The sequence below is a fragment of the Neomonachus schauinslandi genome, chromosome 1, assembly GCF_002201575.2.
Source record: "Neomonachus schauinslandi chromosome 1, ASM220157v2, whole genome shotgun sequence".
Lineage (NCBI taxonomy): Eukaryota > Metazoa > Chordata > Mammalia > Carnivora > Phocidae > Neomonachus > Neomonachus schauinslandi.
Window position 1 is genome coordinate 201,687,815 of NC_058403.1, and position 23,868 is coordinate 201,711,682.

Consider the following 23,868-nt stretch of genomic DNA (forward strand, 5'->3'; position numbering starts at 1 on the left):
ACTGGGGGCCCCCCAAAATGATTAATTATACCGGCTGCCTGGTGGGCATTACCTGCCAGGAGCCCAGCCCTCCTTTATCCTCACGATCGCCTATTTTGCAGATGGGGTAGCTGAGGCCTGGAGGGGCCAACCGTGGTGGTGGGGCAGCCCTGGGGCATGAGCCTTACTCCCGAGATGCAAAGCTCAGCCTCGCTGGGGAGAAGGGGGGAGCCCTCTGTCTGAATCCATCTCTTCATGTGCAGCTGGGGACTCGAGGGGTCTGGGCACTTCAGGGCTCAGTTTCTCCATCTGTGAAATGGGACACATAGATGGTGTCTCTTGGGGTAGGGGTCTCAGGATCCTCGAGAGGAGGCCAAGGGTTTGGGCCTATCTCTAACCATCTCTTCCATTTTTCTTTATGTTTCTCTCAATCTGTCTCTATCTCTGTCTCTGTCTCTCTCTCTCTGTCTCTGCCCTTCCCCCAGGCCTCACACATCAGTCCTGCAGCCCACTCCACCCTCTGGCCTGGCCTGGGCCCTACTCCCAGTCAAGGCTGCTCTGTGCAGGGTCACGGGGTCCCCGTCCCCACTGTGCCAGGCCTGGGACACTGCCTCTTTGTTCCCATGGCTCTGACCTCATGGCCTTCTGGGCGCCTGACCCTGACTGGCCCAGCTGCCCCCGGGGACAGGGCTCCTCTGAGACTGGGCTTCCTCCCAGCCCACCTGGGCCCCAGTCCCCAGATGCTCTTCCAGAAGAGACCCCCACCATGCTCCTCAGTCCCCTTGTGCTCCATGAACATTTTCTTACAGGTGAAAATCACATAACATAAAATTAACCATTTTAAAAGCTACAATACAGTGGCATTTAGAACTTTGACTATGTTCTGCAACTATCACCTCTGTCCAGTTCCAGAACATTCTCATCACCCCAAAGGGACACTCGTTCCCATTAGCAGTCACTCCCCAACCCCCATCTGCCACCCCCTGGCAACACTCATCTTTCTGTCTCTTTGAATTTGCCGGTTCTTGACATTTCATGTACCTGGGATCGTACAACATGTGAGCTGTTGTGTCTCGCTTCTCTCACTCAGCATGGCGTTTTTTAGGTTCATCCACTTTGTAGCATGAATCAGTCCTTCTCCATGGACACTTTGGGCCTTTGTAGAAAGTGGGGAGAAAGATTCGGAAACTGAGACAGCCAGATGCCAAGAAACAGATGCAGAGAAGAGACAAAGCTTAGTCTGAAGGAAGCAAAGGGGCTCTTCAGGAGCTGGGACCCAGGGTGCCTGGGGCTGGAGTTTGGGAAACGGGGAAGGGGGCATTTGGGGAGGGGGCAGTGGAGAGCAAACACTTCATAACGATTTGTTGGGAGAGTGAACGCAGACATCGGAGAACACTGGGCTCCCATTTGGTACCTGAGTCTCAGAAGTCAGCTAGAGAGGGCTGGAGACCAAGGCAAGGGCTCAGAGCAACAGGCTACTCATGGGGCTGGCACCTTCTGTCCAGCTAGGGCTTGGGCCAGCAGAATAGACCCCCAGATCCGTGGCCCTGGGTCAGACTTGCCCCACGGGTGGGTTTGTGGCCGGGATGAGGCCACCACCACCGAGCTGACTTCCTGGGTTTCTCTTTCAGTTTGACTTGCGCCAGGAGGGGCCATGATACCTAATTTTTTTTTTTTTTAAGTCTTTTAAGTCTTCTTTCTTACTCAGCTTCAACATGTTCAGGGGCGAGGACGGGGTGGCTGGCAGAAGTTCATCTGGTCCTGCAGGCCACTGCGTGGGCTCAATGGAGCAGGCGTGGGCCAGGCTGGTCCCCCTCCTTCTGCTCCTGCTCCCAGGGCGAGGCGGTGAGTGCCCCACCCTGACACCATGGCTCTTCTTGCTGGGCGGCATGTGTGTGGAGGGCTGTGGACCTGGGATCTGGGGTAGGTTCTGTGTCTCTGTGCCTCAGTCTTTCCCTCTTGTCAAATGGGAGATTGGCTTCTAGGGTCAGACTTGAGCATCTGCGTTCTGGTCTCGACTTTGTCTTCTGTGGAATGGGCTGAATCTCTGAATCTTTCCCACTTCCGGGAGTTCTGTGAGAAATGCTAAGAAAAAGATAAGGAGGGCCGCCTGAGTGGCTCAGTCAGTTGGGCGTCTGCCTTCGGCTCAGGTCATGATCCCAGGGTCCTGGGATCGAGCCTTGCATCGGGTTCCCTGCTCAGCGGGGAGCCTGCTTCTTCCTTTCCCTCTGCCTGCCACTCGGCCTGCTTGTGCTCTCTCTCTCTGTCAAATGAATAAATAAAATTTTTAGGGCACCTGGGTTGGCTCAGTCGATTAAACATCTGCCTTTGGCTCAGATCATGATCCCAGGGTCCTGGGATCGAGTCCCACATCAGGCTCCCTGCTCGGCAGGGAGCCTGCTTCTTTCTACTGCTGCCTGCCTCTCCCCCTGCTTGTGCTCTCTCTCTCAAATAAGTAAATAAAATCTTTAAAAATAAATAAATAAATAACAAAATCTTTAAAAAAAGAAAAAGAAAAGGATAAGGAAAAAAAGTAGATAATTGATATACATGATAACTGATTATGTTTATAGTGTATATTATATTATTATATTAAATATATGCACATATTGTCTCTCCATCTCGTGGAATTGGATTGGAAGGAGTCCAGACCCCTGCAGATGACCGGGTTTGACCTCTAATTCCAGCTCTGCTGTTGCTGCTGTGTGACCTCGGGCCACTACTTTGCCTCTCTGTGCCTCAGTTTCCCTCTCCATAAACTGAGGATCAGCAAGGTTTCAGGGCCCTCAGGGGTCAGGCAGGGCTGGAGACCAGAGACTGGGAGGAGGACAGGGGATCCTAGGTTGCTTTGGAAGAGCAGCCTAAGAGGTTGATGAGTGGATGAATGAGAGGGTGGATGGGTGGAAGGTTGGATGTGTGGATGGATGGGAGGCTGGGTGGGTGAATCCATAGATGGGAGAGCGGATGGGTGGATGGATGGTCGCTTGGCAAGCCCCCAGCCTGGGCCCCTTCCCCATGCAGTGAAAGACTGGGAATGTCATTATCTCTTCGTTGTCTTTGCAGCTGAAGCCTGCAGTACCAGTGGGTGCTGTTTTCAGGACCCGCCGTATCCGGATGCAGACTCAGGTCTGGGACAGTTCCCTGTTGTGGGGAGAGGTCATGCTGGGTTCTGACTGATCCTTCCCTAGCAGCTCCTCTCTTAGCTCCCTCCTGCCCAGCCAAAGATTCAGGCCCACCTGAGGTCTAGCCTACTGTCAGCCTACTTTCAGACAGCCTACTGTCCTGTCCTCACCAAGCTCGGGTGTCCTGGGGGACCCCACCAAGGGTCTGCCACTGAGCAGGCACTTTGTCCATTCTCTTGTGCAAGAACTATTTACCGAGCACCTACTGTGTGCAGACACAGTTCTAGGTGTGAAAGAATCAGCTGCAAGCCCAACTGACTTCCTGGGGTCACAGCCTAGTGTGGGAAGTGGATAAAAGGCAAAGAAACACACAGAGAGCATACCAGAATGTGCTATGAGAAACCAGACAGAGGAAGGTGGGGGATGGAGGAGGGGGCTGCTTCAGGCTGGCTGGTGGTCAAGGAGGTGACACTGAAGGAGAAACTGGAATGTTAAGATCTGGGGGGAAAGCCTTCCAGGCAGCTGGCACAGCATGTGCAAAGGCCCTGAGACGGGAGTGAGCCCGGTGTGTTTGAGGACTGGTGAGGAGGCTGGTGTGGGTGGAGCAGGGGGAGCAGGGGAGAAGGCAGGAGACAGGAGGCAAAGGCGCAGGGAGGGTGCTGGGAGTGGGCTGAGGCTGAGGTTGACACCGGATTACTTAAATGTCACAAAGATTCATCCTGAGCGCGCACCAGCAAGGAGGGCCCCCCTCCCCACTCTTGGTCCATTCTCAAACCTCTGGGATCTCCTCCAGGCTCGGCTTCAGGCCCCAAGGACCTGACCTGCTACCGGATAGTCAGCGCTGGTTATGAATGTTCCTGGAAGTATGAGGGCCCCACGGCTGGGGTCAGCCACTTCCTGAGGTGCTGGTGAGGACCCTGCCCCAGTCCCCAAACCCTCACACATCATCCCGCACTTGCTCCCGCCCCCATTCCCCTGCTCTCAGAGGAGTGATCTTAGCAGAGTCCTTGCTCTTCCTGGAGGCTGAGTGTCTCATGTGAGAAGGGAAGGTGAGGACTCTATTTGGGGGGGCTGTCAGCATAGGTGGGCATCCAGGTTGGGTGGCAATTAAGGTCCTTCTAGTCCTTCCTTCCTCCTCACCCGCTCACTCATTTGTCCATCCTTCCATCCATTCATTCATTTCTTCCTTCGGCCTGTGGCAGCCCATCTTGCAAGATTCTGGGGTCCCCCAAACCACTCAGTTGCAGGGCTGATCCCCATAGAGTCCCCAGGCTGGGGAGGGGGGAGTCAAAGGGGCAGAAGAAGAGGCTGGGATGTGATGTGCACCATCTGCTGGGGCTGCTGAGCCACCCTGCGGGTCCCTAGGACCCCAAACTCAGCACCAACGCTCCCCTCGCGCAGCCTCAAGTCCGAGCACTGCTGCTACTTTGCTGCGGGCTCAGCCACCAGCCTGCAGTTCTCTGACCAGGACGGCGTAGCTGTGCTCCAGCTTGTCACGCTCTGGGTGGAATCTCGAGCCGAGAACCAGACGCAGAAGTCGCCTAAGATCACCCTGAAGCTTCATAGCGCAGGTCAGCACCCTGTTCTCCTCCTCCTCCCTGCTGCCCCTTCCTCACCCACAGACGCCTCTGGTTCCTGAGCCTAGACCTGTGCAGATTTGGGCCAGGGGCTTGATAATGCCAACGATTTTCACATCAGACATTGTTGCGGGACATGGCAGAGTTTTTCACGGTCCCCTCGCCAATCCCCAGCTGCTGGATACTTCGGTTGCTTCTGGTTTCTCCCTGAAACTGTAATACTGCCAGGACCTTTTTGGGTCTTCAATATCTGTTTTCACGACGCAACCACGTACATATAACATCTAGAATTTGCACTCCTACTCTGCTACGCTGAGTCACAGGGTACATGAGCGAGGCCAGCAAAGTTTGCAGCTCCGGGCTGGAATTAGGGTGAGGTGAGGGAGGAACCTGCCTTGGGCACGAAATTGTAAGGGGGTGCCAAAAAACTCAGTAGTCAACATAAGTAATTCTGTAAAGCAATATTTTAAAAAAAATCAAAATTAATGCCAAAAAATCCATGATGAACAAAATATCAAATTTTAAGATGAAGACAGGATCCAACCGTGTATTTGTACAGCCTTGTCTTTCTTGCCTCCCTGGAGTCCTGTCCCTGTCTCTGCCCTCATGGAGCCCAGATTCAAGTGGGAGTGATGAACAGGAATGATTATTACATATGAGGAGATACTGCTGGGAGGTCAAGGAGGCCTCCAGCTCAAGTTGAGCCTGGAAGGATAAAAAAGGATCCAACAAGAATAAAGTGTTGAGAAGTGTGTTCCAGGCAGAGGGCACAAGGGCACAGCAAGTGCAAAGGCCCTGAGGTAGAATCAGGCATGGTACGACCAAGATGCAGAAAGAATGATAGATGTTTCTCTTTAGGTCTGGGTCTAAAAAATTAGTAAGATTTCCCTAATAGTCCTCTTAAAAAAGTAGATTCAATTAATTATCCTCGTCAGCAATTCACAAAAGTGCCTGTCTCACCAAAATGCTGCTACAAGGAGTGTTAGTCTTGAATCTTTGATCCATAGAATCCCAGGCTTAGATGGAACCTGTAAGGATTTCCCTGATGCACATACTGGGGACTCGGTCGGTTATCCTGGGCTGGGTGCGGCAGATTTTCTGAAATTTTCAGGACCAATAACTCGCACATATGCTGGCTCCCCTCCCCAACCCCCATCTTTGCTCCCAGTTAAATACGACCCTCCGTCAGCCAGAGACATCACCGTGTCTGGGTCCGCGGGGCAGGTGCTCTTGAAGTGGGAGACCCCAGCCCGCCAGGATGGCGCTGAGGTGCAGTTCCGGCACAGGACAGCCGGCAGCCTGTGGAAGTTGGTGAGTTTATTCCCCAGGTGAGGAGAGAAAGCAGGCTTCTCCTCGGGGAACATGACCCCCAAATCCCCTATCTCTACATCCATCACCCTTCCTGCCTGGCCTCCACTCTTGCCCTGTAGCTAGCCTCTGGGGTCTCTTTGACACTCAGATCTCATCATGACCTCCTTTGCTCACACACCCTCCATTGCTCCCTATTACCTTCAGGAGGATCCTTTCCTCAGCTGGCCCCAGGTACCCTCACCCACCTTGTGCTTCCTCTGGCCCCCTCTGAATGGCCATCATTCTCCGCCCATGCCCTGCATTTCCAGACTGTGCCTTTGCCCATGCAGTCTCCTCCATCTGCACACCTTCTCCATCTGAGCTCATGAGAATCCAGCCCACCTTCAGGGTCCAGCTCAAGGGCCACCTCTCCAGGAAGCTGTCCTTCCACTCACTCAGCTTCTTCCTTCCTTCCTTCCTTCCTCCCTTCCTTCTTTCCTTTTCTTCTTCTTCTTCTTCTTCTTCTTCTTCTTCTTCTTCTTCTTCTTCCTTTTCTGAGATATAATTGACATATAACATTATATTGGTTTCAGGTGTACAACATCATTATTTGATATTTGTATATATTCTGAAATGATCCCAATTAGTCTAGCTACCTTCCGTCACCATCTGAAGTACAAACCTTATGTCTTGTAAGAACTTTTACGATCTACTCTCCTAGGAACTTCCAAGTACATCATACAGTGTTATGAACTATAGTCTCCATGCGGTACATGACATCCCTAGGACTTATTTATTTTATAACTGAAGTTTGTAACTTTTGATCCCCATTCCATCCACCCCCCGCCCCTGTCTCTGGCGACCACCAATCTGTTCTCCGTGTCTAAGAGTTCCATTCTGTTTTGCTTTAGATTCCACGTGTGCGAGAAATCCTATGGTATTTGTCTTTCTCTGACTTATTTCACTTAACATAATGCCCTCAAGGCCCATCCACATTGTCACAGATGGCAGGGTTTCCTTCTTTTATAGCTGAATAATATTCCATCTTATATATATGTGTGTGTGTATATATATATTACATGTTCTTTTTCCGTTCATCCACCCCTGGACACTTAGGTTGCTTCTGTATCTCAGCTATTGTACATGATGCTGCAGTAAACATGGGGGCAGATATATCTTGAGTTAGTGTTTTCATTTCCAGATAAAAGCCCAGAGGTGGAATGGCTGGATCATATTGTAGTTCTTTTTTTTTTTTTTTAAGATTTTATTTATTATTTATTTGACAGAGAGAGAGAGCACAAGTGGGGGAGCGTCAGGCAGAGGGAGAGGGAGAAGCAGGCTCCCCGCTGAGCAGGGAGCCTGATGCAGGGCTCCATCCCAGGACCCTGGGATCACGAAGGCAGATACTTAACCGACTGAGCCACCCAGGCGCCCCTGTCTTGTGTCTTTTTGATGATAGTCATTCAAACTGAGGTGATATCTCGTTGTGGTTTTGATTTGCACTTCCCTGATGATGAGTGATGTTGCACACGGTTTATCTACCTGTTGGGCATCTGTATGTCCTCCGTGGACCTTCATTCATTCCGCAGCTACCTTCTGCTGCCCCCTCTGTTGCCCTCACGCAGAGCAAGCGGGGCCTGTAAGAAAAACCTCAGCCCTTGCTTATTAGGCCCCAAGAAACCCTTAGATTGGGAGAAGACAGAGACCTCCAGCCTCTGAATTGTAGTGTCTCCTCCTCCCTCAGACAGGGAGCATCTTGAGGCCAGGGAGCTGCTCCAGCTTCAGCCTCATCTTCCCTCCCAATGTTGGGTCCCCCTGAGCCTCAGTGACCCCATCAGGTGAATGGGATCAGTTAGAGACAGGTGATATGGGACCCTTGCTGGGGATGGGCATCTCTCTCTTTTTTATTTCCAGCCCCCTAAGCACACTCTGCAGTAGACCCTGCATCCCCCCCCTTTGCAGAGGAGGGAACTGAAGCTCAGGATGTTGGGGGACCCCTCCACATCAAACAGGGCATGGGGGGCAGGCCGTGTCCTAAACCTGACTCTCCTGACCCCCAACACCACTGACATACAGGTTTTTCCCTCCTAAAATAATTTTTGTAGGAAAGTACAGGATAATAATTTTGCCTCCTGAAATCTTTTAAGCAAAACTTTTACTTTGGGAATAATCTTAGATTTTCAGAAAAGTTCCAAGGAAGTAGCCAGCTCCCCTAGAAACGGCCCCCAGCCTCCCCACATGCGAACATCTTACGTTCTTGAGTGCGTCTGTCCACAACGGAGACGAACATTGGCATGTTGCTAGGGACTAAACCAGAGATTATGCAGATATCCCCCTTTTTTCCACGCATGTCCTCTTTTTTTTTTTTTTTTTAAGCAAATGTCCTCTTTCTGTTCCTGGATCTAATCCAAGCTCCCACATTGCGCTTAGAATAATTGTTTAAAATGGTTAAAGAGCTAATATTTTTTTCAAATTTTTTTTACCTTTTACCAAAAGGTAAAACTATGTATACATATATATGATCTGGTCCTAGGGCAACTGCGGACGTCAGGAGGATGCTGGCTTCGGTGAGAATAATAGTACCAACAACAGCGGCAGCATGCTAGCATTAATTGAGCACCCACTGTATGCCAGGCCCAGTGCTAAATTCTTTGTATGCTTGCTGGCCCGCCCTGTAGTTCAGTATTGGATTATTCCCATTTCACAGGTGAGGAAACAGCCTTGGGGGTGAAAAGCCATTCATTGATCAGGGCCACATCCCAATGGGTTGGCCTTGTTTCGACTCCGACCTAGGGCCGGGGCAAGAATGGGAGATCTTGAGGCCCCCCAAGAGAACAGGGCCTGGCCTATTCCCATGGTGGCCCCAGGGCCCAGCACACAGTTGGCACTCAATAAGTGTATGATGGCTAAATGACGAGTGCCAAGCCCCGGGCACCCCCAGGTATGGGACAGCCCTTCAGCTTGATGTTTGGCCTATTTCCCTGGCAGAGTCCTGCCTCTGCCCCCTGTGGACGGATGCAGCCCAGGAATTCCAGCTACGCAGGCGGCGACTCAAGCCGGGAGCCCCAGGAGACCCCTGGAGCAGCTGGAGCAGCCCCGTGTGTGTCCCCCCTGGTGAGAGCACTCAGAGCCACAGGAACGGGGCAGGCATTAGAAATACAGCAGTGGGGATTAGAAATAAGGTGGCAGGTGTTAAAAATAAGGCGGCGGGAGAAATTCGTAGTAATTAATAAAAGGTGGCAGGGCAGGGCTCCTGGGTGGCTCAGTCGGTTAAGCGTCTGCCTTCAGCTCAGGTCATGATCCTAGGGTCCTTGGGACCGAGCCCCGGCTTGGGCTCCCTGCTCAGCGGGGAGTTGGCTTCTCCCTCTGCCTCTGCCCCTCGGTCCCCCTACCCCCCACCCCCACTCATGCACGCTCTCTCTCTCAAATTAATAAATAAAATCTTAAAAAAAAAAAAGATGGTGGGGCAGTGAGCGAGTTTCACTTTGTAAAATGTGGAGAATCCATAATCTAAAAAGAAACGTTTTCCAGTCTTTCTCTCCTTCCAATGTGTCCAGTTGGTTTTGCTCTTTTAAAGCCACACAGGGAGTTGGCAGGGGGAGACCACTGTGTTGAGAACACGTAGTTTCCCAAATGACACAGGAAGCTGGAGTTTGGGCAGCTCCGAAGTGGAGATGTGGCCCAAGAGGCAAGGAAGGATGAGGTGATTGTCAACATTTTGCCCCTGGCCTTGTGACCTGGGGTCTCCTCTGGCCCCAGTGCCATTATCTGTGGGAAACAACTCCAAGAGTTATTTTCAGACTTCAGAACAAAAATTGTAGTAGAAAATGCATAATATAAAATGTTCCACTTTAATCATTTTAAAGTGTAGGGTTTTTTTTTTAACACCTTATTTATTTATTTGAGAGAGAGCGCGCACGCATAGCAGGGGGAGGGGCAGAGGGAGAGGGAGAGAGAGAATCTCAAGCAGACTCCCCATCAAGCCTGGAGCCCGATCCCACAGCCCTAAGACCGTGACCTGAGCTGAAATCAAGAGTTCGATGCCTGAATGACTGAGCCACCCAGGCGCCTCTAAAGTGCACAGTTTTATGGAGTTAAGTATGGTCACGTTGTCATAGACTAGATCTCCATGTTTCCGATTTTGAAAATTATTTAACGACCCATGGGAATCCTGTGTTTCAAGGGAGGGAAGGAAAAGGTCCTGGGTCCCTGTGCGGGGTCTGTGGGAGGTGGCAGTGAGCAAGGGACAACCCCCAGTGTCACTGTCTTGCCACCCCATTGCAGAACATCCCCCAAAGCCCACCTTGAAGTTCTCGGTGGAGGCGCTCCGTCCACATGGGAGGAGGCAGGTCACCCTGCACGGGCAGGTAATGGGCCATCACAACGCTGTGGGGTGGCCGGAGATGGGGAGAAGGAGACAAGAGGCTGGAGTCGGGGTGTGCAAGTGGGATACGGTGAGGGAAGAGACGTGGAGGTGGCAAGGACTCCAAGGACTGTGGGTTTAACTCTGCAGTTAATGGGGAACAATGGAGGGTGTGTGAGCAGAGAAATATGACTGTGTTCAGGTGTTCACAGACTTCCCCTGGCTGCCATGGGGAAACAGACTGTGAGGGGCTAGGGTGGAAGCAGGCAGGCCGGGGTGGGCCATGTTGGTCTGGGTGGGAGACAATTTCCTTGAAATCCCCCAAACAACCCATTAAGAGCAGTCTAATTAACCCCCGTTTTACAGAGAAGGAAACTGAGGCACAGAGGGAAAATCTCTTGCCCAAGTCAGAGGCAAAACCATCAGATGTTTCACCCACTGGCTTTATCATAACTAACTTGGCCGGGTCCCTAATGGGCTGGCACAGTGAGGCTGAAGTAAAGCTTTACTTCCTGCCTTTCCTCTCATTTGAATTCCCTTTCTTAGGAAACGTTTCTAGGCTTGAGGTAACTGGGTCCAAAGATAGAAAAAACATTTTTTCCCTGACTCTCAGTAGGTTTTGCCAAATTATTTTCCCTCCAAGCCAACATGCACTGGCCATGAATGCCTATTTCCCAGCAGCCTCGCCAGCACCACGGGTTTTGTCTTGTTTTTAAAGATTTTATTTATTTATTTGAGAGAGAGAGAGAGTGAGAGAGAGCATGAGGGGAGTGGGTCAGAGGGAGAAGCAGACTCCCCACTGAGCGGGGAACCCGATGCGGGACTCAATCCTGGGACTCCAGGATCACGACCTGAGCTGAAGGCAGTTGCTTAACCAACTGAGCTACCCAGGCGCCCGTTGTTTTGTTTGTTTTTAAAAAACTTTTGGCTCATGTCACAGACTGTGGTCCATGGATGAGTCTGTTCAGGGGCTGCACCCTGATGTTGGCCCATGGGCATGATGACTGTGTTCAGGTCTCCACAAACCATCTCTCACATTCACGACAGCTGCCCCAGCTTGAGCTTCCAGAAGGCTGCCTCGGGTCCAACTCTGGCGGGGAGGTGACCTACCGCGCCCGCCTGCACATGCTGTCCTGCACGTGTAAGACCAAGTCCACAATGACCTTTCAGCTGAGGAAACCGCTCAATCTCTCTGGCGCGGCCTATGACCTGGCTGTTGTTTCCCAGAATCGCTTCGGCCCCGGCCCCAACCAGACGTGGCACATTCCTGCCCAAACCCACACCCACACAGGTGCCTCCTCTGGCCGGGGAGGGCTGCGGGAGGGCCTCTCAGAGCTCAGCACTTACTCTGAGCCTCCGCTAGACTAGGGTGAGGCAGGTGAGGCACAAAAATCAAACAGGTGTCGAATTTAGGAATGTGTCAAAATCACTAATTAAGGTACATACTGTTAAAATGCAATACTTTTTAAAAAACTCTAGCTGGCAAACTACAGCCCAGGCCAACCACCTGTCTTGGTACATAAAGTTTTCTGGGACCAGGGCGGGGATCAGGGTGTGGTGAGTGAGGCAGGATGGCGCACGTACACGATTGAGCCTATCTTCATTTAAAATCTTGATATTTGTTTGTTATGTATATGTATAGACATGCTTAAAGGTGTACCTGTATTTATAGATATGAGGAAAAATTCAAGACTTACATTTATGTATACATGCATGTGAATACATATACATATGTTATTGAGGTGAAATTCACATAGCAACATTAATCACTTTAGTAGGTACGATTCAGTGGCATTCCGGACATTCACAATGATGGGCAACCATCACCTCTGTCTAGTTCTAGAACATTTCTATCATCCCTAAAAGGAGACCCCATGCCCATTAGCAGTCACCCCCCGTCCTTTATCCCGGCCCCTGGCACCCACTAATCTGCTTTCTGTCTCTGTGGATTTGCCCGTTCTGGACATTCCATATACATGGGATCACACACCCTGTGGCCTCTTGTGACTGGCGTCTCTCACCCAGCGTCACGTTTTTGAGGTTCCCCCATGTCGTAGCGTGTGTCGGGGCTTCACTTCCTTTTTGTGGCTGAGTAACGTTCCACTGTGCGGATGGACCACGTGGTGTTTATCTGTTTTTCCATTAATGAACATTTGGGCTTTTTCACCTTTTGGCGATTAGGAAGAGCGCTCATCACACATTTTTGCATTCATTTTTTGATTCTTAAAAAATATTGCATCGGAACAGTGTTTATCGTGATGACTGAGTTCTTTGGTGCCTCCAGTTTTGTGCCTGATGCGTGCCTCACTCACCTCACCCTGGTCCTGGGCCTACCGAGCACCCAGCAGTCCTGTGAGGACAGGGCTGGTACAGTGATGCCCATTTCAGAGATGAGACCACTGAGGCTCAGAGACAGAAAGCCCCTTGTCATGCTGGCACAGCCACGAGTCTGTCAGCTCCTGGCCTGGTTTGGGTCATGGCCCCACTGTGTGACTGTGCGCCAGTGGCTCTCCCTCTCTGAGCCTCAGTTTCTGTATGATTGGGGTGCTCACGGTCCCACTTTGTAGCAGAGTGGCACCCGTCAAGCACTCAGCACTGGCCTGGCGCATACAGCTGGTGCTCAATAAATGGTAGTTGTCTCTGGAATTGGAAACAGTGCCCGCCTCCCTGAGGTTGTTGCCGATGCCCTTGCTGGAGGGAGCGGGGAGAGATGAGCCCTGGGGACCGAGTGGGTGTGTCCTCAGGCCACTGAGCTCTAGTCGGTCTGGGAGGCCCATCCTGCACCACACCCACCCGCCGCTGGGGGGGCAGGAGGTGGGGGGCCGGGCATCTGCTAGGGCAGGAGATGCTCCCCAGGCTGGTGGGGCGGGGCGGGGAGGGGGGGGGGGGGGGGGAGGTGGGCAGTACAGGCAGCACAGATGGTGGGCGTTTTGGCACGGAACTCACGGTCAGACCTAACTCATTCAAACCGCCCTTGCTAGCCTAACCCTGCCTCTGTGTCTGGCCCCCAGCCCGGCAGCCCCCAGTATTGAGGAGACGGAGCTAGATACAGAAACTCGCAGCCCTGTGGGGTTAGAGTTTGGCGAGAGGGTGGGATGGGGCTATGGGAGCCTTGGACTGCGGCGGGGGTGGGGTGGGGCGGGGGAGGGGAGTGGAGCAGCTGTTCTGATGTGCCTCTCTCATCTGCTTCCAGAACCAGGGGCTCTGAATATCAGTGTGGGAGCCGATGGGACCACCATGCACTGGCCCGCCCAGGCCGGGGCCAAGGCATATTGCATTGAGTGGCAGCCCCAGGGCCGGGACAGGAACCTTACCAACTGCGCACTTACTCCGCCCCAGGACCCGGACCCTACCGGAATGGGTACCGTAACGTCAGTAGCCCCGCCTCTGCCTCCTCCCTTAGAGCCCCCGGTCGGCTCCAACCTGTAGGGGCTGTGCGTGTGAGGTGTCTGAGGCCCAGAGCGGTCTTGCTCCTTGCCCGAGGTCACACGGAGGTGGGAACGGGCTGAGACTTGGACCCTGCCACCCATGCGGGTCTGAAGCCTCCTGCCAGTGTCCTGAGGTGTCAGGGCTTATAGCTCTGGGCAGACTGCACCCCAATAGGTAATGAGTTTCACATCCCAGGGTGTTTGTTAAACAGCCACCTGCGCCAAAGAAGGTGGCAGCCCACAAGATGCTGGTGGCAAATTAATGAGGCCTCTGGAGAAAAAGGGGGAGCCTTAGAGCCCTGGCAGCCTCTCACTCTCCCACTTCCTACCCTGGGCCTGGCCAGGGCCCCCGGAAACCTCAGCCTCAGCCTGGCCCTTGACGGGTTCCTAGACTTGGGAGACAAGAGCTGGATCCAGACGCACCTGGCCCCATAGAGTCCGGGCTGGGCTGCAGGTGGGAGATGGGCTAAGGGGAGAATAAGGAAGGGATCCTGGAAGAGGGGACATTGGTGCAAGGGCTTTGAAGCATGAGCAGGAGTGCTCTAGGAGTTCCTGGCATGTGGTACGGCCAGTGCAAAGAGGCGGAGGTGGAGATACAACCTATTTACCGGCCTGGGCCTTGTCAATCCTTCTAGCAACCTACAGCTGGAGCAGAGGATCTATGGAGCAGAAGGTGTGTTACCACATCACGATCTTTGCCTCTCCACGCCCAGAGAAGCCCATCTCGTGGTCCACGGTCTTGTCCACCTATCACTTTGGGGGCGATGGTGAGTAGCCCACACCTGCAAGGTGGTCTCTCTGGAGGGCTTGGTGGTGGCCTTGGGTGTCGGGAGGAGGGAACGAACACTTAGAGGCACTTACTCTGGGTCAGGCCTTGGCCAGAAGCCAAGCAGAAGTCCCAGGGGATCCTGAAGACAGCCCCCCCCCGCCCCCGCCCCGAGCGGCATTGCCCCATTTCATAGATAAGAAAAGTGAGTCTCAGAGAGGGGCAGCGATGGGGCCTGAGTCGTGGAGCCGGGATTCAAACCCAGGCCCGCCTGACTCTGTTGCCAAGCTTCCCTGGGTCTCTGGACGGTGCCAGGCTGGGCAGGCAGGAAACGTTCAGCCAGTGCTCTTGGAATTGACCATGGCGATGGTGCTAGTTGCAGCCTCGGGGGCCGGACGCCCACAACACGTGTTGGTGAAGAAGCTCAGCCAGGACTCCGTGTCTGTGGACTGGACACCATCCCCGCTGAGCACTTGCCCAGGGGTCCTGAAGGAGTACGTCGTGCGCTACCAGGATGAGGAGGGCAACCTCATGTCTGGTACGTGAGGCAGCGCGGGCCGGGCGGGGGGAAGAAGGGGCCTGGGGTCGATGTCTGCCTTGCTAGGGGACCCTGAGCACCTCACTGGCCCTCTCTGGGCCTTGGTTTTCCCACCCATAAAACAAGAGTTGTTCCACTCAAAGAGGCCAGACTGCCCTTTCTGGACCCCCAGGAGGGCCCAGTGGGCAGCAGCTGTGGGCTCACAATGGACTCCGTGTATGGATCGCAACCCCTCGTGCGAATCGGCAACTGGACTCCCATGGAGCGGGATGATGGTGTCCATTTCACAGATGGGGAAACTGAGGCCTGGAGAGGGATTCCTGCCCCCAAGGGTTAAGCAAGCCTGGATTTGGGCTCAGTCAGGTGCCCCTTCCTGCCCCTTGGGAGGGAAAGAAAGCAGAACGTACAGGGCAAGTCTCACCAGTGCTGGGGTTTCCTGTTGTTTCACACACTGGGGGCTCCACCTTCCACGCGGGGAACACAGTCTTTTGGATACGGCCTCACCCAGCCACCTCCTGCAGCAACAGGCCAGGCCAGCAAGACCTGCCTCTTCGTGTCTCTGCCTTCTCACCAAGCACCTAGCACCTGTCAAGGCATGAATGCCGGCGGGGGGGGGCTTGCTGGGGGGATGCTCTAACCTCAGAAACACAGACATCCTGCCATCTGCTTGACCACCCATTGTTTAGAGGGGGTAAAGGAAGCCAAGTGGGGTTCAGTGTCTTATTCAGGGTGGCGCAGCTGGAAGCAGCCCTTTTACCAATTTGCTGAAAGTCAAAATGCTGAAGATGAATGCGCCAAATGCCCATTGGCCAAATTGACCAATCCCCCTCCCCCCTCCCCCCGCTCCAATTTCTTTTGAAGAATATTCCTCTTGAATATATGTATATACGAAGAATATAGACTTAGGGTTCTAGGAATTGTTTTCTTCTTATAACAGCCAACAACTGTATTCTCATTTTAAGGATTTTTACGGAGAGCTTTATTTGTTAAAGCCATCCAATTCCACAGCGTGTGCTGAGGTCCTGCTGTGTGCTGAGGTTGTAGGGACACTGAGGAAGCAAGATAGGCAAAGTTAATGCTGATCTTCACCCTAAAGACGGGAAGAAGGAGAGGGAGGAAACCATGGGGATATCTGGGGAAAGGGTGAGCAAGGTAGAGGAGGTGGGACTGCCAGTGCAAAGGCCCTGAGGTGCGACTGAACCTTTAGGGAGCTTGGACGATGGGGCTGGGTCCAGGAGTGAGCAAGGAGCCAGCAGAGGTCAGAATTTGAGAAAGATAGCATCATTCACTAAATAGTTTGGGGAAGAATATTCCTCCAAATAAGTTGAGGTGAATGGGTGCATTCAGAGTTTTCAGCAGGGACGCCTGGCTGGCGCAGTCGGTTAAGCATCCCACTCTTGGTTTCGGCTCAGGTGGTGATCTCAGGGTCATGAGATCGAGCCCTGCCTCAGGCTCCACGCTCAGCGCGGAGTCTGCTTGAGATTCTCTCTCCCTCTCTCTCTGCCCCTCCCGCTCATGCTCTCTCTCTCTCTCTCAAATAAATAAATCTTAAATTTAAAAAAAAAAGAATTTTCAGCAAAATGTGCTTGAGTCCCCACTACCACTCCCAGGGTGTGGCTGCCCAGCCAGGACCTGGGCATCCCACCCCTGAGCCTGGCCTCCTGGGAGTAAAGGGAGTCTGGGGACCCAGGGCTGCCTCCCTCCCACAGAGCTGCCCGTGAAGCCCACAGAGACCCAGGTCACCCTTGGTGGCCTTCGGGCTGGCACAGCCTACACCGTGCAGGTTCGAGCAGACACAGCGACACTGCAGGGCGCCTGGAGTCAACCCCAGCCATTCAGCATCGGTGAGTAGGAGAGCAGGGCCTGAGTATGTACCCAGCATGCACTGCCCCATCCCGAGCCTCCGCAGGCAGCCCTGCCCTGGCCCTGCTCCCCATGTATCTCCCACAGGAGAAGGTCCCAGCCCACTCTGCTCCCCCTCCTTGTGCAGTTTCCCCTCAGGGACCTTCTCTCACACTCCCATTGCCTTGCCCATGCAGGCCCCTCTGCCTGGGATGTTTGTTCTCCCCGCTAACTCCTATTCATCCTTAAAACTCAGCTCAAAAGCTTCCTCCTCCAGGAAGCCTTCCATGCTTTCCCCCTCCCCCAGAAAGCCTTCCATGCTTTCCACCCTCCCCTCCCCCCGCCTCTAGCTGTGACAATCCTTCCTTCCTGGCCTGACACCTTGGGAGTGGGTGAGGGTGTCTGTGTCCAGGCTCTGCCTCCCCCAGCCTGGGGGCTCCAGGGGAGGGGGAGGGGGCCGGGGGCCATTTGTTGAGTGAATGAATGAATGAATATGAATGAATGAGTGTCTCTCTTGTCACAAAGATAAGGAGGTGGGCTCCGCTGTCTTGGGGTGTGTGGCTGGAAGATATTTGGAAACCAAATGATCCCTATTCCTGCCATGGTCCTTTCCTGTTGCCCTTATAGGGCAGTCGGGTCTCAAGAGAACCAGTGAGTCAGGCTTGGCATGGGGCGGCAGGTCTGGGTCCAGGGGAGCAATCACGTGAGCACAACCTGCGGGCACGTGGAGCTACAGTGTCCTGAGCCCCGTGTGCCAGGCCTTTATCCTGCAGATGCGGGGCAAGTGGGTTCCCTGGCCTTCTGCTTCACACATGAGGAGCCAGGCACGGAGGGACCCACGGTGTGCCATGGTCAGCAGGGAGTTGCTGGAGGGTCCCAGCAACTCCTTCCCAGCTCCCTTCCCCGTGAGAGGCAGCAGGTGTCCCTCCCCCAGTTCAACCTCTCCCACTCCCAGAAGTCCAGGTTTCCCGGTTGTTCGATTTGTCCATACTCCTCGTATCTCTGGGGAGCTTCGCCAGCATCCTTCTCCTGGGCGTCGTTGGGTACCTCAGCCTGAAAAGGTAATTTGCACCATCTCCCCCAAGATGATCCGTAATGGCAATAGTGATCATAGTAACTGCTCACACTGAGTTGGTATTTGTGCCCAGTTTACAGATGAGGAAACTGAGGCCCAGAGAGTCAGGCCCAAGGTATCCAGCAGTGGGGGCAGAGCTGGGATTTGAACCCAGGTCTGTCAGACTCCCGCACCTCCCACCCCCAATCCATATCCATTCTCCCTTTATAACCTAGCAGAGATGAAAAGAGTAAGTCAGAACAATTAAAAAGTAAGAACAGAGAGAAAACACTGCTCCTCTGACCAGCTTCCTTCCCTCCCCAGGGCTGTGCGGCACCTGTGCCCACCCCTGCCCACACCCTGCGCCAGCACTGTGATCGAGTTCCCTAGCAGCCAGGGCAAGCAGGTAAGGGCTCCTTTTCTAATTTAAAGTCCTATTTCTTGGGTCTATATTCTGGGCAAGAGTAATGGCCATGCATTAACTCATTTTATTCTCCCCTAACCACTGATACAGGGACTCTAAAAACCTGTCCTTTTCTAATTTAAAGTTCTATTTCTTGGGTCTATATTCTGGGCAAGAGTAATGGCCATGCGTTAACTCATTTTATTCTCCCCTAACCACTGACACAGGGACTCCAAAACCCTGTCCTATTTCACAGATAGGCAAGCAGAGGCCCAGAGAGGAACCTCCTGTGGGTCATTTCCTAGCAGTAGAAACAACTCAAAGTGGCTTCAACAAAACGGGAACCTGATGGGGGATGGGGGGTGGATTCCCCAGATGGTGGGCTTCAGGCATGGCTAGGTCTAGGAATCCAGAGACTGGGCATCCATTTGTCTGGACGGCTGTTCTGCCTGCAGGCTTCCCTCCCACTCAGGCTCAGCCTTTCCCCAGTGGAAGAAGGGTGTCTATTTTCCCCATTCACTTTAGCAAAAGTCTCAGGGCCATCACCGATAGGCCTAGTGTGGGTCACATGCTCATCCCTGAGCCTATTGTGGGTATCAGGGGCTAGAGTGTTCTGATTGGCTGGGCCAGGTCACATGCCCATCACTCAACTTGTGGTGGGGCCAAGGCCCAACCACATCAACAGTGAGAAGAGGAGCAATGATTTCCCAAAGAGAAATGGGGTGTGTGTGAGGGTGGGGGTAGGGGGGCTTCCTAAAAGGGGCTGAAGGGGGGGTGTCATTGAGGCAGAGCTGATCCTCAAATTGGTCTCAGGATTTTAGGGAATTAAGCCAGCAGGAACCTGATCTGCCCCTTGTGTGGTTGGAAAATAGGGCCCTGCCCTGAGCCTTGGCCCCACCCTTCCTATCTAGGCTTGGCAGTGGGCAAGCCCCGCAGACTTCCCAGAGGAGGTGTCCCTGAAAGAGGCCTTGGTGGTGAACACGTCCTGGGAAAAAGGTGAGGGAACTGACCTGGACACACCTGCTGGGGAGGTGAAGACAGAGCTCCTTCGGGGCACTCCTGAACTGGCTTTGGACACAGAGCTGCCCCTGGAGGACAGGAGACAGGTGCAAAGCCACCCCGAGACTCTGGCTCTGGGGCCGGGCAGGCAGGAGGGTCTGGAGGGCAACCCTGCCCAGGTGGCTGGACTCTCACTGCCCTTGGGAGACCTGATACAGACCCCCATATTCAGTGGCCCTTCGCACGTGGGCCTGGAGGCCTGAGGGAGAGAGGGGGAAGTCGGCCTCCTCCTTCAGGCAGGAAGAGGGAAGGCGCTGGTTATTAAGCAAACATTGCATACCCAGCCTGTTCCATCTAGACACTCACGTGATGTCCTGATTCCCCGTAACCACCTCGAGAGGTACATGGCTATTCTATTCTACAGATATGACCACTGAGGCTCAGAGAGAGCAAGTGGCTAGCCTGAAGCTAGGGCAGCACAGGCAGGAGTCAAACCTGGGCCGAGTGACCCAGACCCCATTTCCCCGTCCCGGCCCCTCCCCTCCGGCCAGCACAGATTGTGCCACAGCCCGTGGTGGGAACCCAGGAACCACCATGAAAAGGAAGCTGCCACACCCCCTGACTGCCATGGGGAAGAGATTGGAGGGGGGACCCAGAGGGGGGCTCGTGCTGATCCCAGGACCCTAGGCTGGATGTTGTGTCCCAGGAGCACTCGACGGGGAGTCCGGGCACAGAGCTCTGTTGTGCTGCAGGGTCCAGCCCCGGAGGAGGATCTAGCCGTGGGAAAACAAGAGGGGCCCTAAGCGTTCTGAGGGTGGTGTTGGCCCCTCCTCAGCCTCAGTCTCCTCCCCCGTAGAATGGGGGTGAGAATAATATTGAACTCGCAGGTCTGTCGAGAGGGGTCTACGGCTTAATAAATGGGCCTTCTGTTGCGTAACTTTCCCCTGGCTGAAACCTGCACGGACTGTTCAAAACCCCCCAGTAGGGGAGTTCATTCATTCATTCCACACGCATTTATTCATCTCTCCCTTTGGGCGCCCCCAGGAACACCCGGTCTGGGGGAGACAGAGCGGGATGATCACTCGGAGCTCCGCAGAGTCAGGACTGGGCAAGGGGAGCGACGGCCCGAGAGGGTGTGGGATTTGGTCTCCCCAAAACAGGAGCCTTGGTTCTTCCCCCAGCTCCGCCCCTCTTAGGGGTCCATCGGCCCTCCGCCCAGGGCTCAGGTCGGGAATTGGGGTTCCCCCTTTCTCCTGACACCCAACACCCCACAGCAGGAACGCGTGCCCCCCATTCAGCCCCGGAATCTGCCCTCTTCCTGTCCTCTTCCTCCCCGAGCTCCTCCCATTGTTAAACGAGTGGTCTCGGATTCACCCCGTGGCCACCAGGTGGCAACAGCAACACGTGTCTCCCAGGCCTAGACCGGGTGCGGGGGGGGGGGGGGGGGAGGGCCCTCCCCCCGCCGCCCGCTGCGGAGCTTGCAAAACAGACTTTTCCGGTGTTAAGTGGGTGCGGGAGGGGGAGGGAGGGGTGGAGATTAGAACCCAGAACCACTGGGTTGTGGCAAAAGGACCTGAAGCCTCTGGGTGAGAGGGGTCTGGCCCCACAGGCTGGGAGACTAGAGGTCCAGGCTCCGCCCCTTTGGGGGGCCCCAGTTTCCCATATATGCATCTAGATGGGGAGACAGAAGCCTTGGCCCCACTGACTGCTCCCTGTTCCGCGCATGCTCCCTCCCTTGAATTTGCCACCTCCCTGCCAGGCAGGCCTTTCCTTGTGAATCAGTTCTCATTCTTTGGTGGCAGGACCAAGTGGGCAGACAGGAAGGGATGCTGGGTCAGCGGCCTCATAAAAAAGACCGGAGTGACCTGAGCCCCTGGCTCAGAACTACCCCCTCAAGTCCAGGACTCCACACCCACCCCTACCGCCCCTGTAAAACCTCCAGGAAAGCAAAAAGCCCCCATGTAGGCTGCCCCAGTCCTGGGCCCACACAGAACAACAGAACCCTGTTTGGTGGACCCTGGAGTTAACAAACCCACACCTAGGCACAGCCCCCTGGGTCCAAGGAGTAGGAGATAGACATTTATTGAGCACCATTTGGAACTCTTGCGGTTGTGAATGGGGAAGATAGACACCTTGCTTCCACTGGGGGGGGAGGGAGGCTGAAACTGCCTTGGGAAAGAAGCTTTCGGGGAGGACAGCAGCCCAAACAGATGGCTCCCTCGTCCCTGGATCCAGCCATGCCTGAAGCCCACCATATATATCTGTATCTATCTATCTATCTATCTATCTATCTATCTATCTATCTATCTATCTAAATCTATATCTATATATATCTATATATATCTGGGAGACACCCCTCTGGGTCTCTGTTTGCCTGTCTATATAATAGGAAGGGGTTCAGAGCACTGGTTTGGGGTCCTTACCTCAATGGGTTGAGCAACCCTGCTTAGCAGAGCTCTGGCCCCACGTTTTTTGAGCACCTGCTGTGTACTCATTACTCTAGGGCCCTCTGAATGTCCATCCCTCAGCTCCTCCCAGAAGCTCCAGGAGTCAGGACTGTAGTAGACCCCATTTCACATCTGTATTCATTCCTTGATTTGTGAAGTCAGTGTTGAGCACCTACTGTATGCCAAGCCCTGTCCTATACAGGTCGGAATCAGTTCTGTCATGAGGGGCTTCTGGTGGGGTGAGGAAGGCAGACGTTAATCTAATCACCATACAGGGAGTTACAGTAACCCCGAGAGAGTGACGAGCGAAAGTGTGAAGAACAGTGGGTGAGAGAGGGCTTCCTGGAGGGGGTGATATCAAGATGGTGAGGGGAGGTCAGCAAAATGAGAGAGCAAAGGCCCTGAGGCAGATGTGGTTGAGGGAAGTGGGTGAGCCAGGCAGATAGAGGTCACTACTGGGGCCGAAGGGGTTTATTCCTAGGCTTGGGGGGGGGGTGTCCTGGAGCAGGATTGTTGAGGCCCAATTTGTGAGTTGTTCAAAGATTCTTCCTGCTGCTGTTCAGAGGAGCAGGTGACTCAGCCTTACTGGCCTCAGTGTTCTGGTCTATAAAATGGGTAAGGAGGTCTCTCCAGAGCCCTTGGCCCCTTCTCACTCCCTCTCCTCTGTCTCTACCTCTCTTAAGTCTTATCAGAGAGAGAGGCTGCCTCAGTTTACCTCCCCAGATACCTCCCTCCTCTATTTCTCCAGTGGCCTCTGGGTTTGGTCAGAAAGAAACATTGTCTCTGTCTCTGCCCTCGAGCCAGGATGGGGCTGCGGTATCAGCGGCCCCCCGGGGGCCCTGGGCTGTGGGAGATGACACACAGGACAGCCGTGGCCTGGCCTCTCACACATAACTGCCCGAGCCCTGCAGATGACAGGGATGCCCTGCCCCCAACTGTGCGCCTTTGTTCATTCCTCCTTTTTTTGTTTTTCCATGTTTTTTTTTTCAGAGATACCCACATACCATACAAATCACCCTTGCAAAGTGAACAATTCTGTAGCATTTGATGTATTCCCAATGTTGTGCAATCACCGCCTTTGTCTAATTCCAGAACATTTTCATCACCTCAAAAGGAAACCCTGTGCCCATGAGCAGTCACTCCCCCTCCCGCCTCCCCCAGTCCCTGGCAACCACCAATCTGCTGTCTCTATGGATTGGCCTGTTGGGACATTTCCTATCCAGGGGATCACACAGCACATGGCCTTTGTGTCTGTTCTTTTGTGGAAGAAACAGCATCATGTTTTTGAAGTTCATCCCCGTTGTAGCATGAATCAGAACCTCATTCTTTTTTATGGCTGAATAATATTCCACTGTGTGGATGGATCCCTGTTTATTTCTTCGTTCATTCCTTGATGGGCACCCCGGGGGGTTCCACCTTCTGGCGATAGTGAGCAATCGTTTCCGCTGCTGTGAGTATGGTTTACAGGCTCTGGTGTGAACACCTGTTTTCAGTTCTCTTAGTATCTGCCTAGGAGTACAAATGTTGGGTCATAGGGTAATTCTGTGTTTAACTTTCCTTCTCGAGGTGCTGCTGGATTCCCATCAGCAATGTGTGAGGGTTCAGATTTCCCCACATCTTCATCAATACCTGTTATTTCCCTTTTGGGGGGCGGGGAGCCATCCTAGGGTGAGGTGGTGTCTCGCTCTGATTTGATTTGCCTTTCCCTGAGGACTGCTGGTAGTTGAGCACTTTTTCATGTGCTTATTGGCCATTTATTATATCTTTGGAGAAATCTCTCTTTGAATCCTTTCCTTATTTTTAACTGGGTTATTTATCTTTTTATTATTGAGTCCTAAGAGGTCTTTATATAGTCTGGATATTGATCCCTTGTCAGAAGATTTGTAAATATTTTCTCCCACTCTGTGGGTTACCTCTTCACTGTCTTAAGAGTGTCCTTGTAGAGGGGCACCTGAGTGGCTCAGTCGGTTAAGCATCTGCCTTCAGCTCAGGTCATGATCCCAGGGTCCTGGGATCGAGCCCCGCATCGAGCCCCGCATCGAGCCCCGCATCGAGCCCCG

General features: G+C 53.5%; 1 protein-coding gene across 1 annotated transcript; it reads left to right on the plus strand.

Annotated features, from left to right (window-relative positions):
• Positions 1–1,763: 1,763 nt before the first annotated feature.
• Positions 1,764–19,624, plus strand: IL12RB1 (interleukin 12 receptor subunit beta 1). The gene is made up of 16 exons (XM_021683198.1): positions 1,764–1,824; positions 3,043–3,105; positions 3,895–4,009; positions 4,503–4,672; positions 5,847–5,989; positions 8,502–8,535; positions 8,957–9,082; positions 10,253–10,335; positions 11,379–11,622; positions 13,531–13,692; positions 14,395–14,526; positions 14,908–15,063; positions 16,773–16,907; positions 17,861–17,966; positions 18,284–18,365; positions 19,274–19,624. The coding sequence occupies exons 1-16, from the start codon at positions 1,764–1,766 to the stop codon at positions 19,622–19,624; spliced, it is 2,163 nt and encodes a 720-aa protein (XP_021538873.1).
• Positions 19,625–23,868: the final 4,244 nt, after the last annotated feature.

Excerpts from the sequence above, each read along its gene's own strand:
- IL12RB1 (XM_021683198.1), top strand. The coding sequence starts at position 1,764 with ATGGAGCAGGCGTGGGCCAGGCTGGTCCCCCTCCTTCTGCTCCTGCTC. Across the intron at positions 8,536-8,956 it reads TCAGGAGGATGCTGGCTTCG|AGTCCTGCCTCTGCCCCCTG; the intron begins GTGAGAATAATA and ends TTTCCCTGGCAG. Across the intron at positions 11,623-13,530 it reads CCAAACCCACACCCACACAG|GGGCTCTGAATATCAGTGTG; the intron begins GTGCCTCCTCTG and ends TTCCAGAACCAG.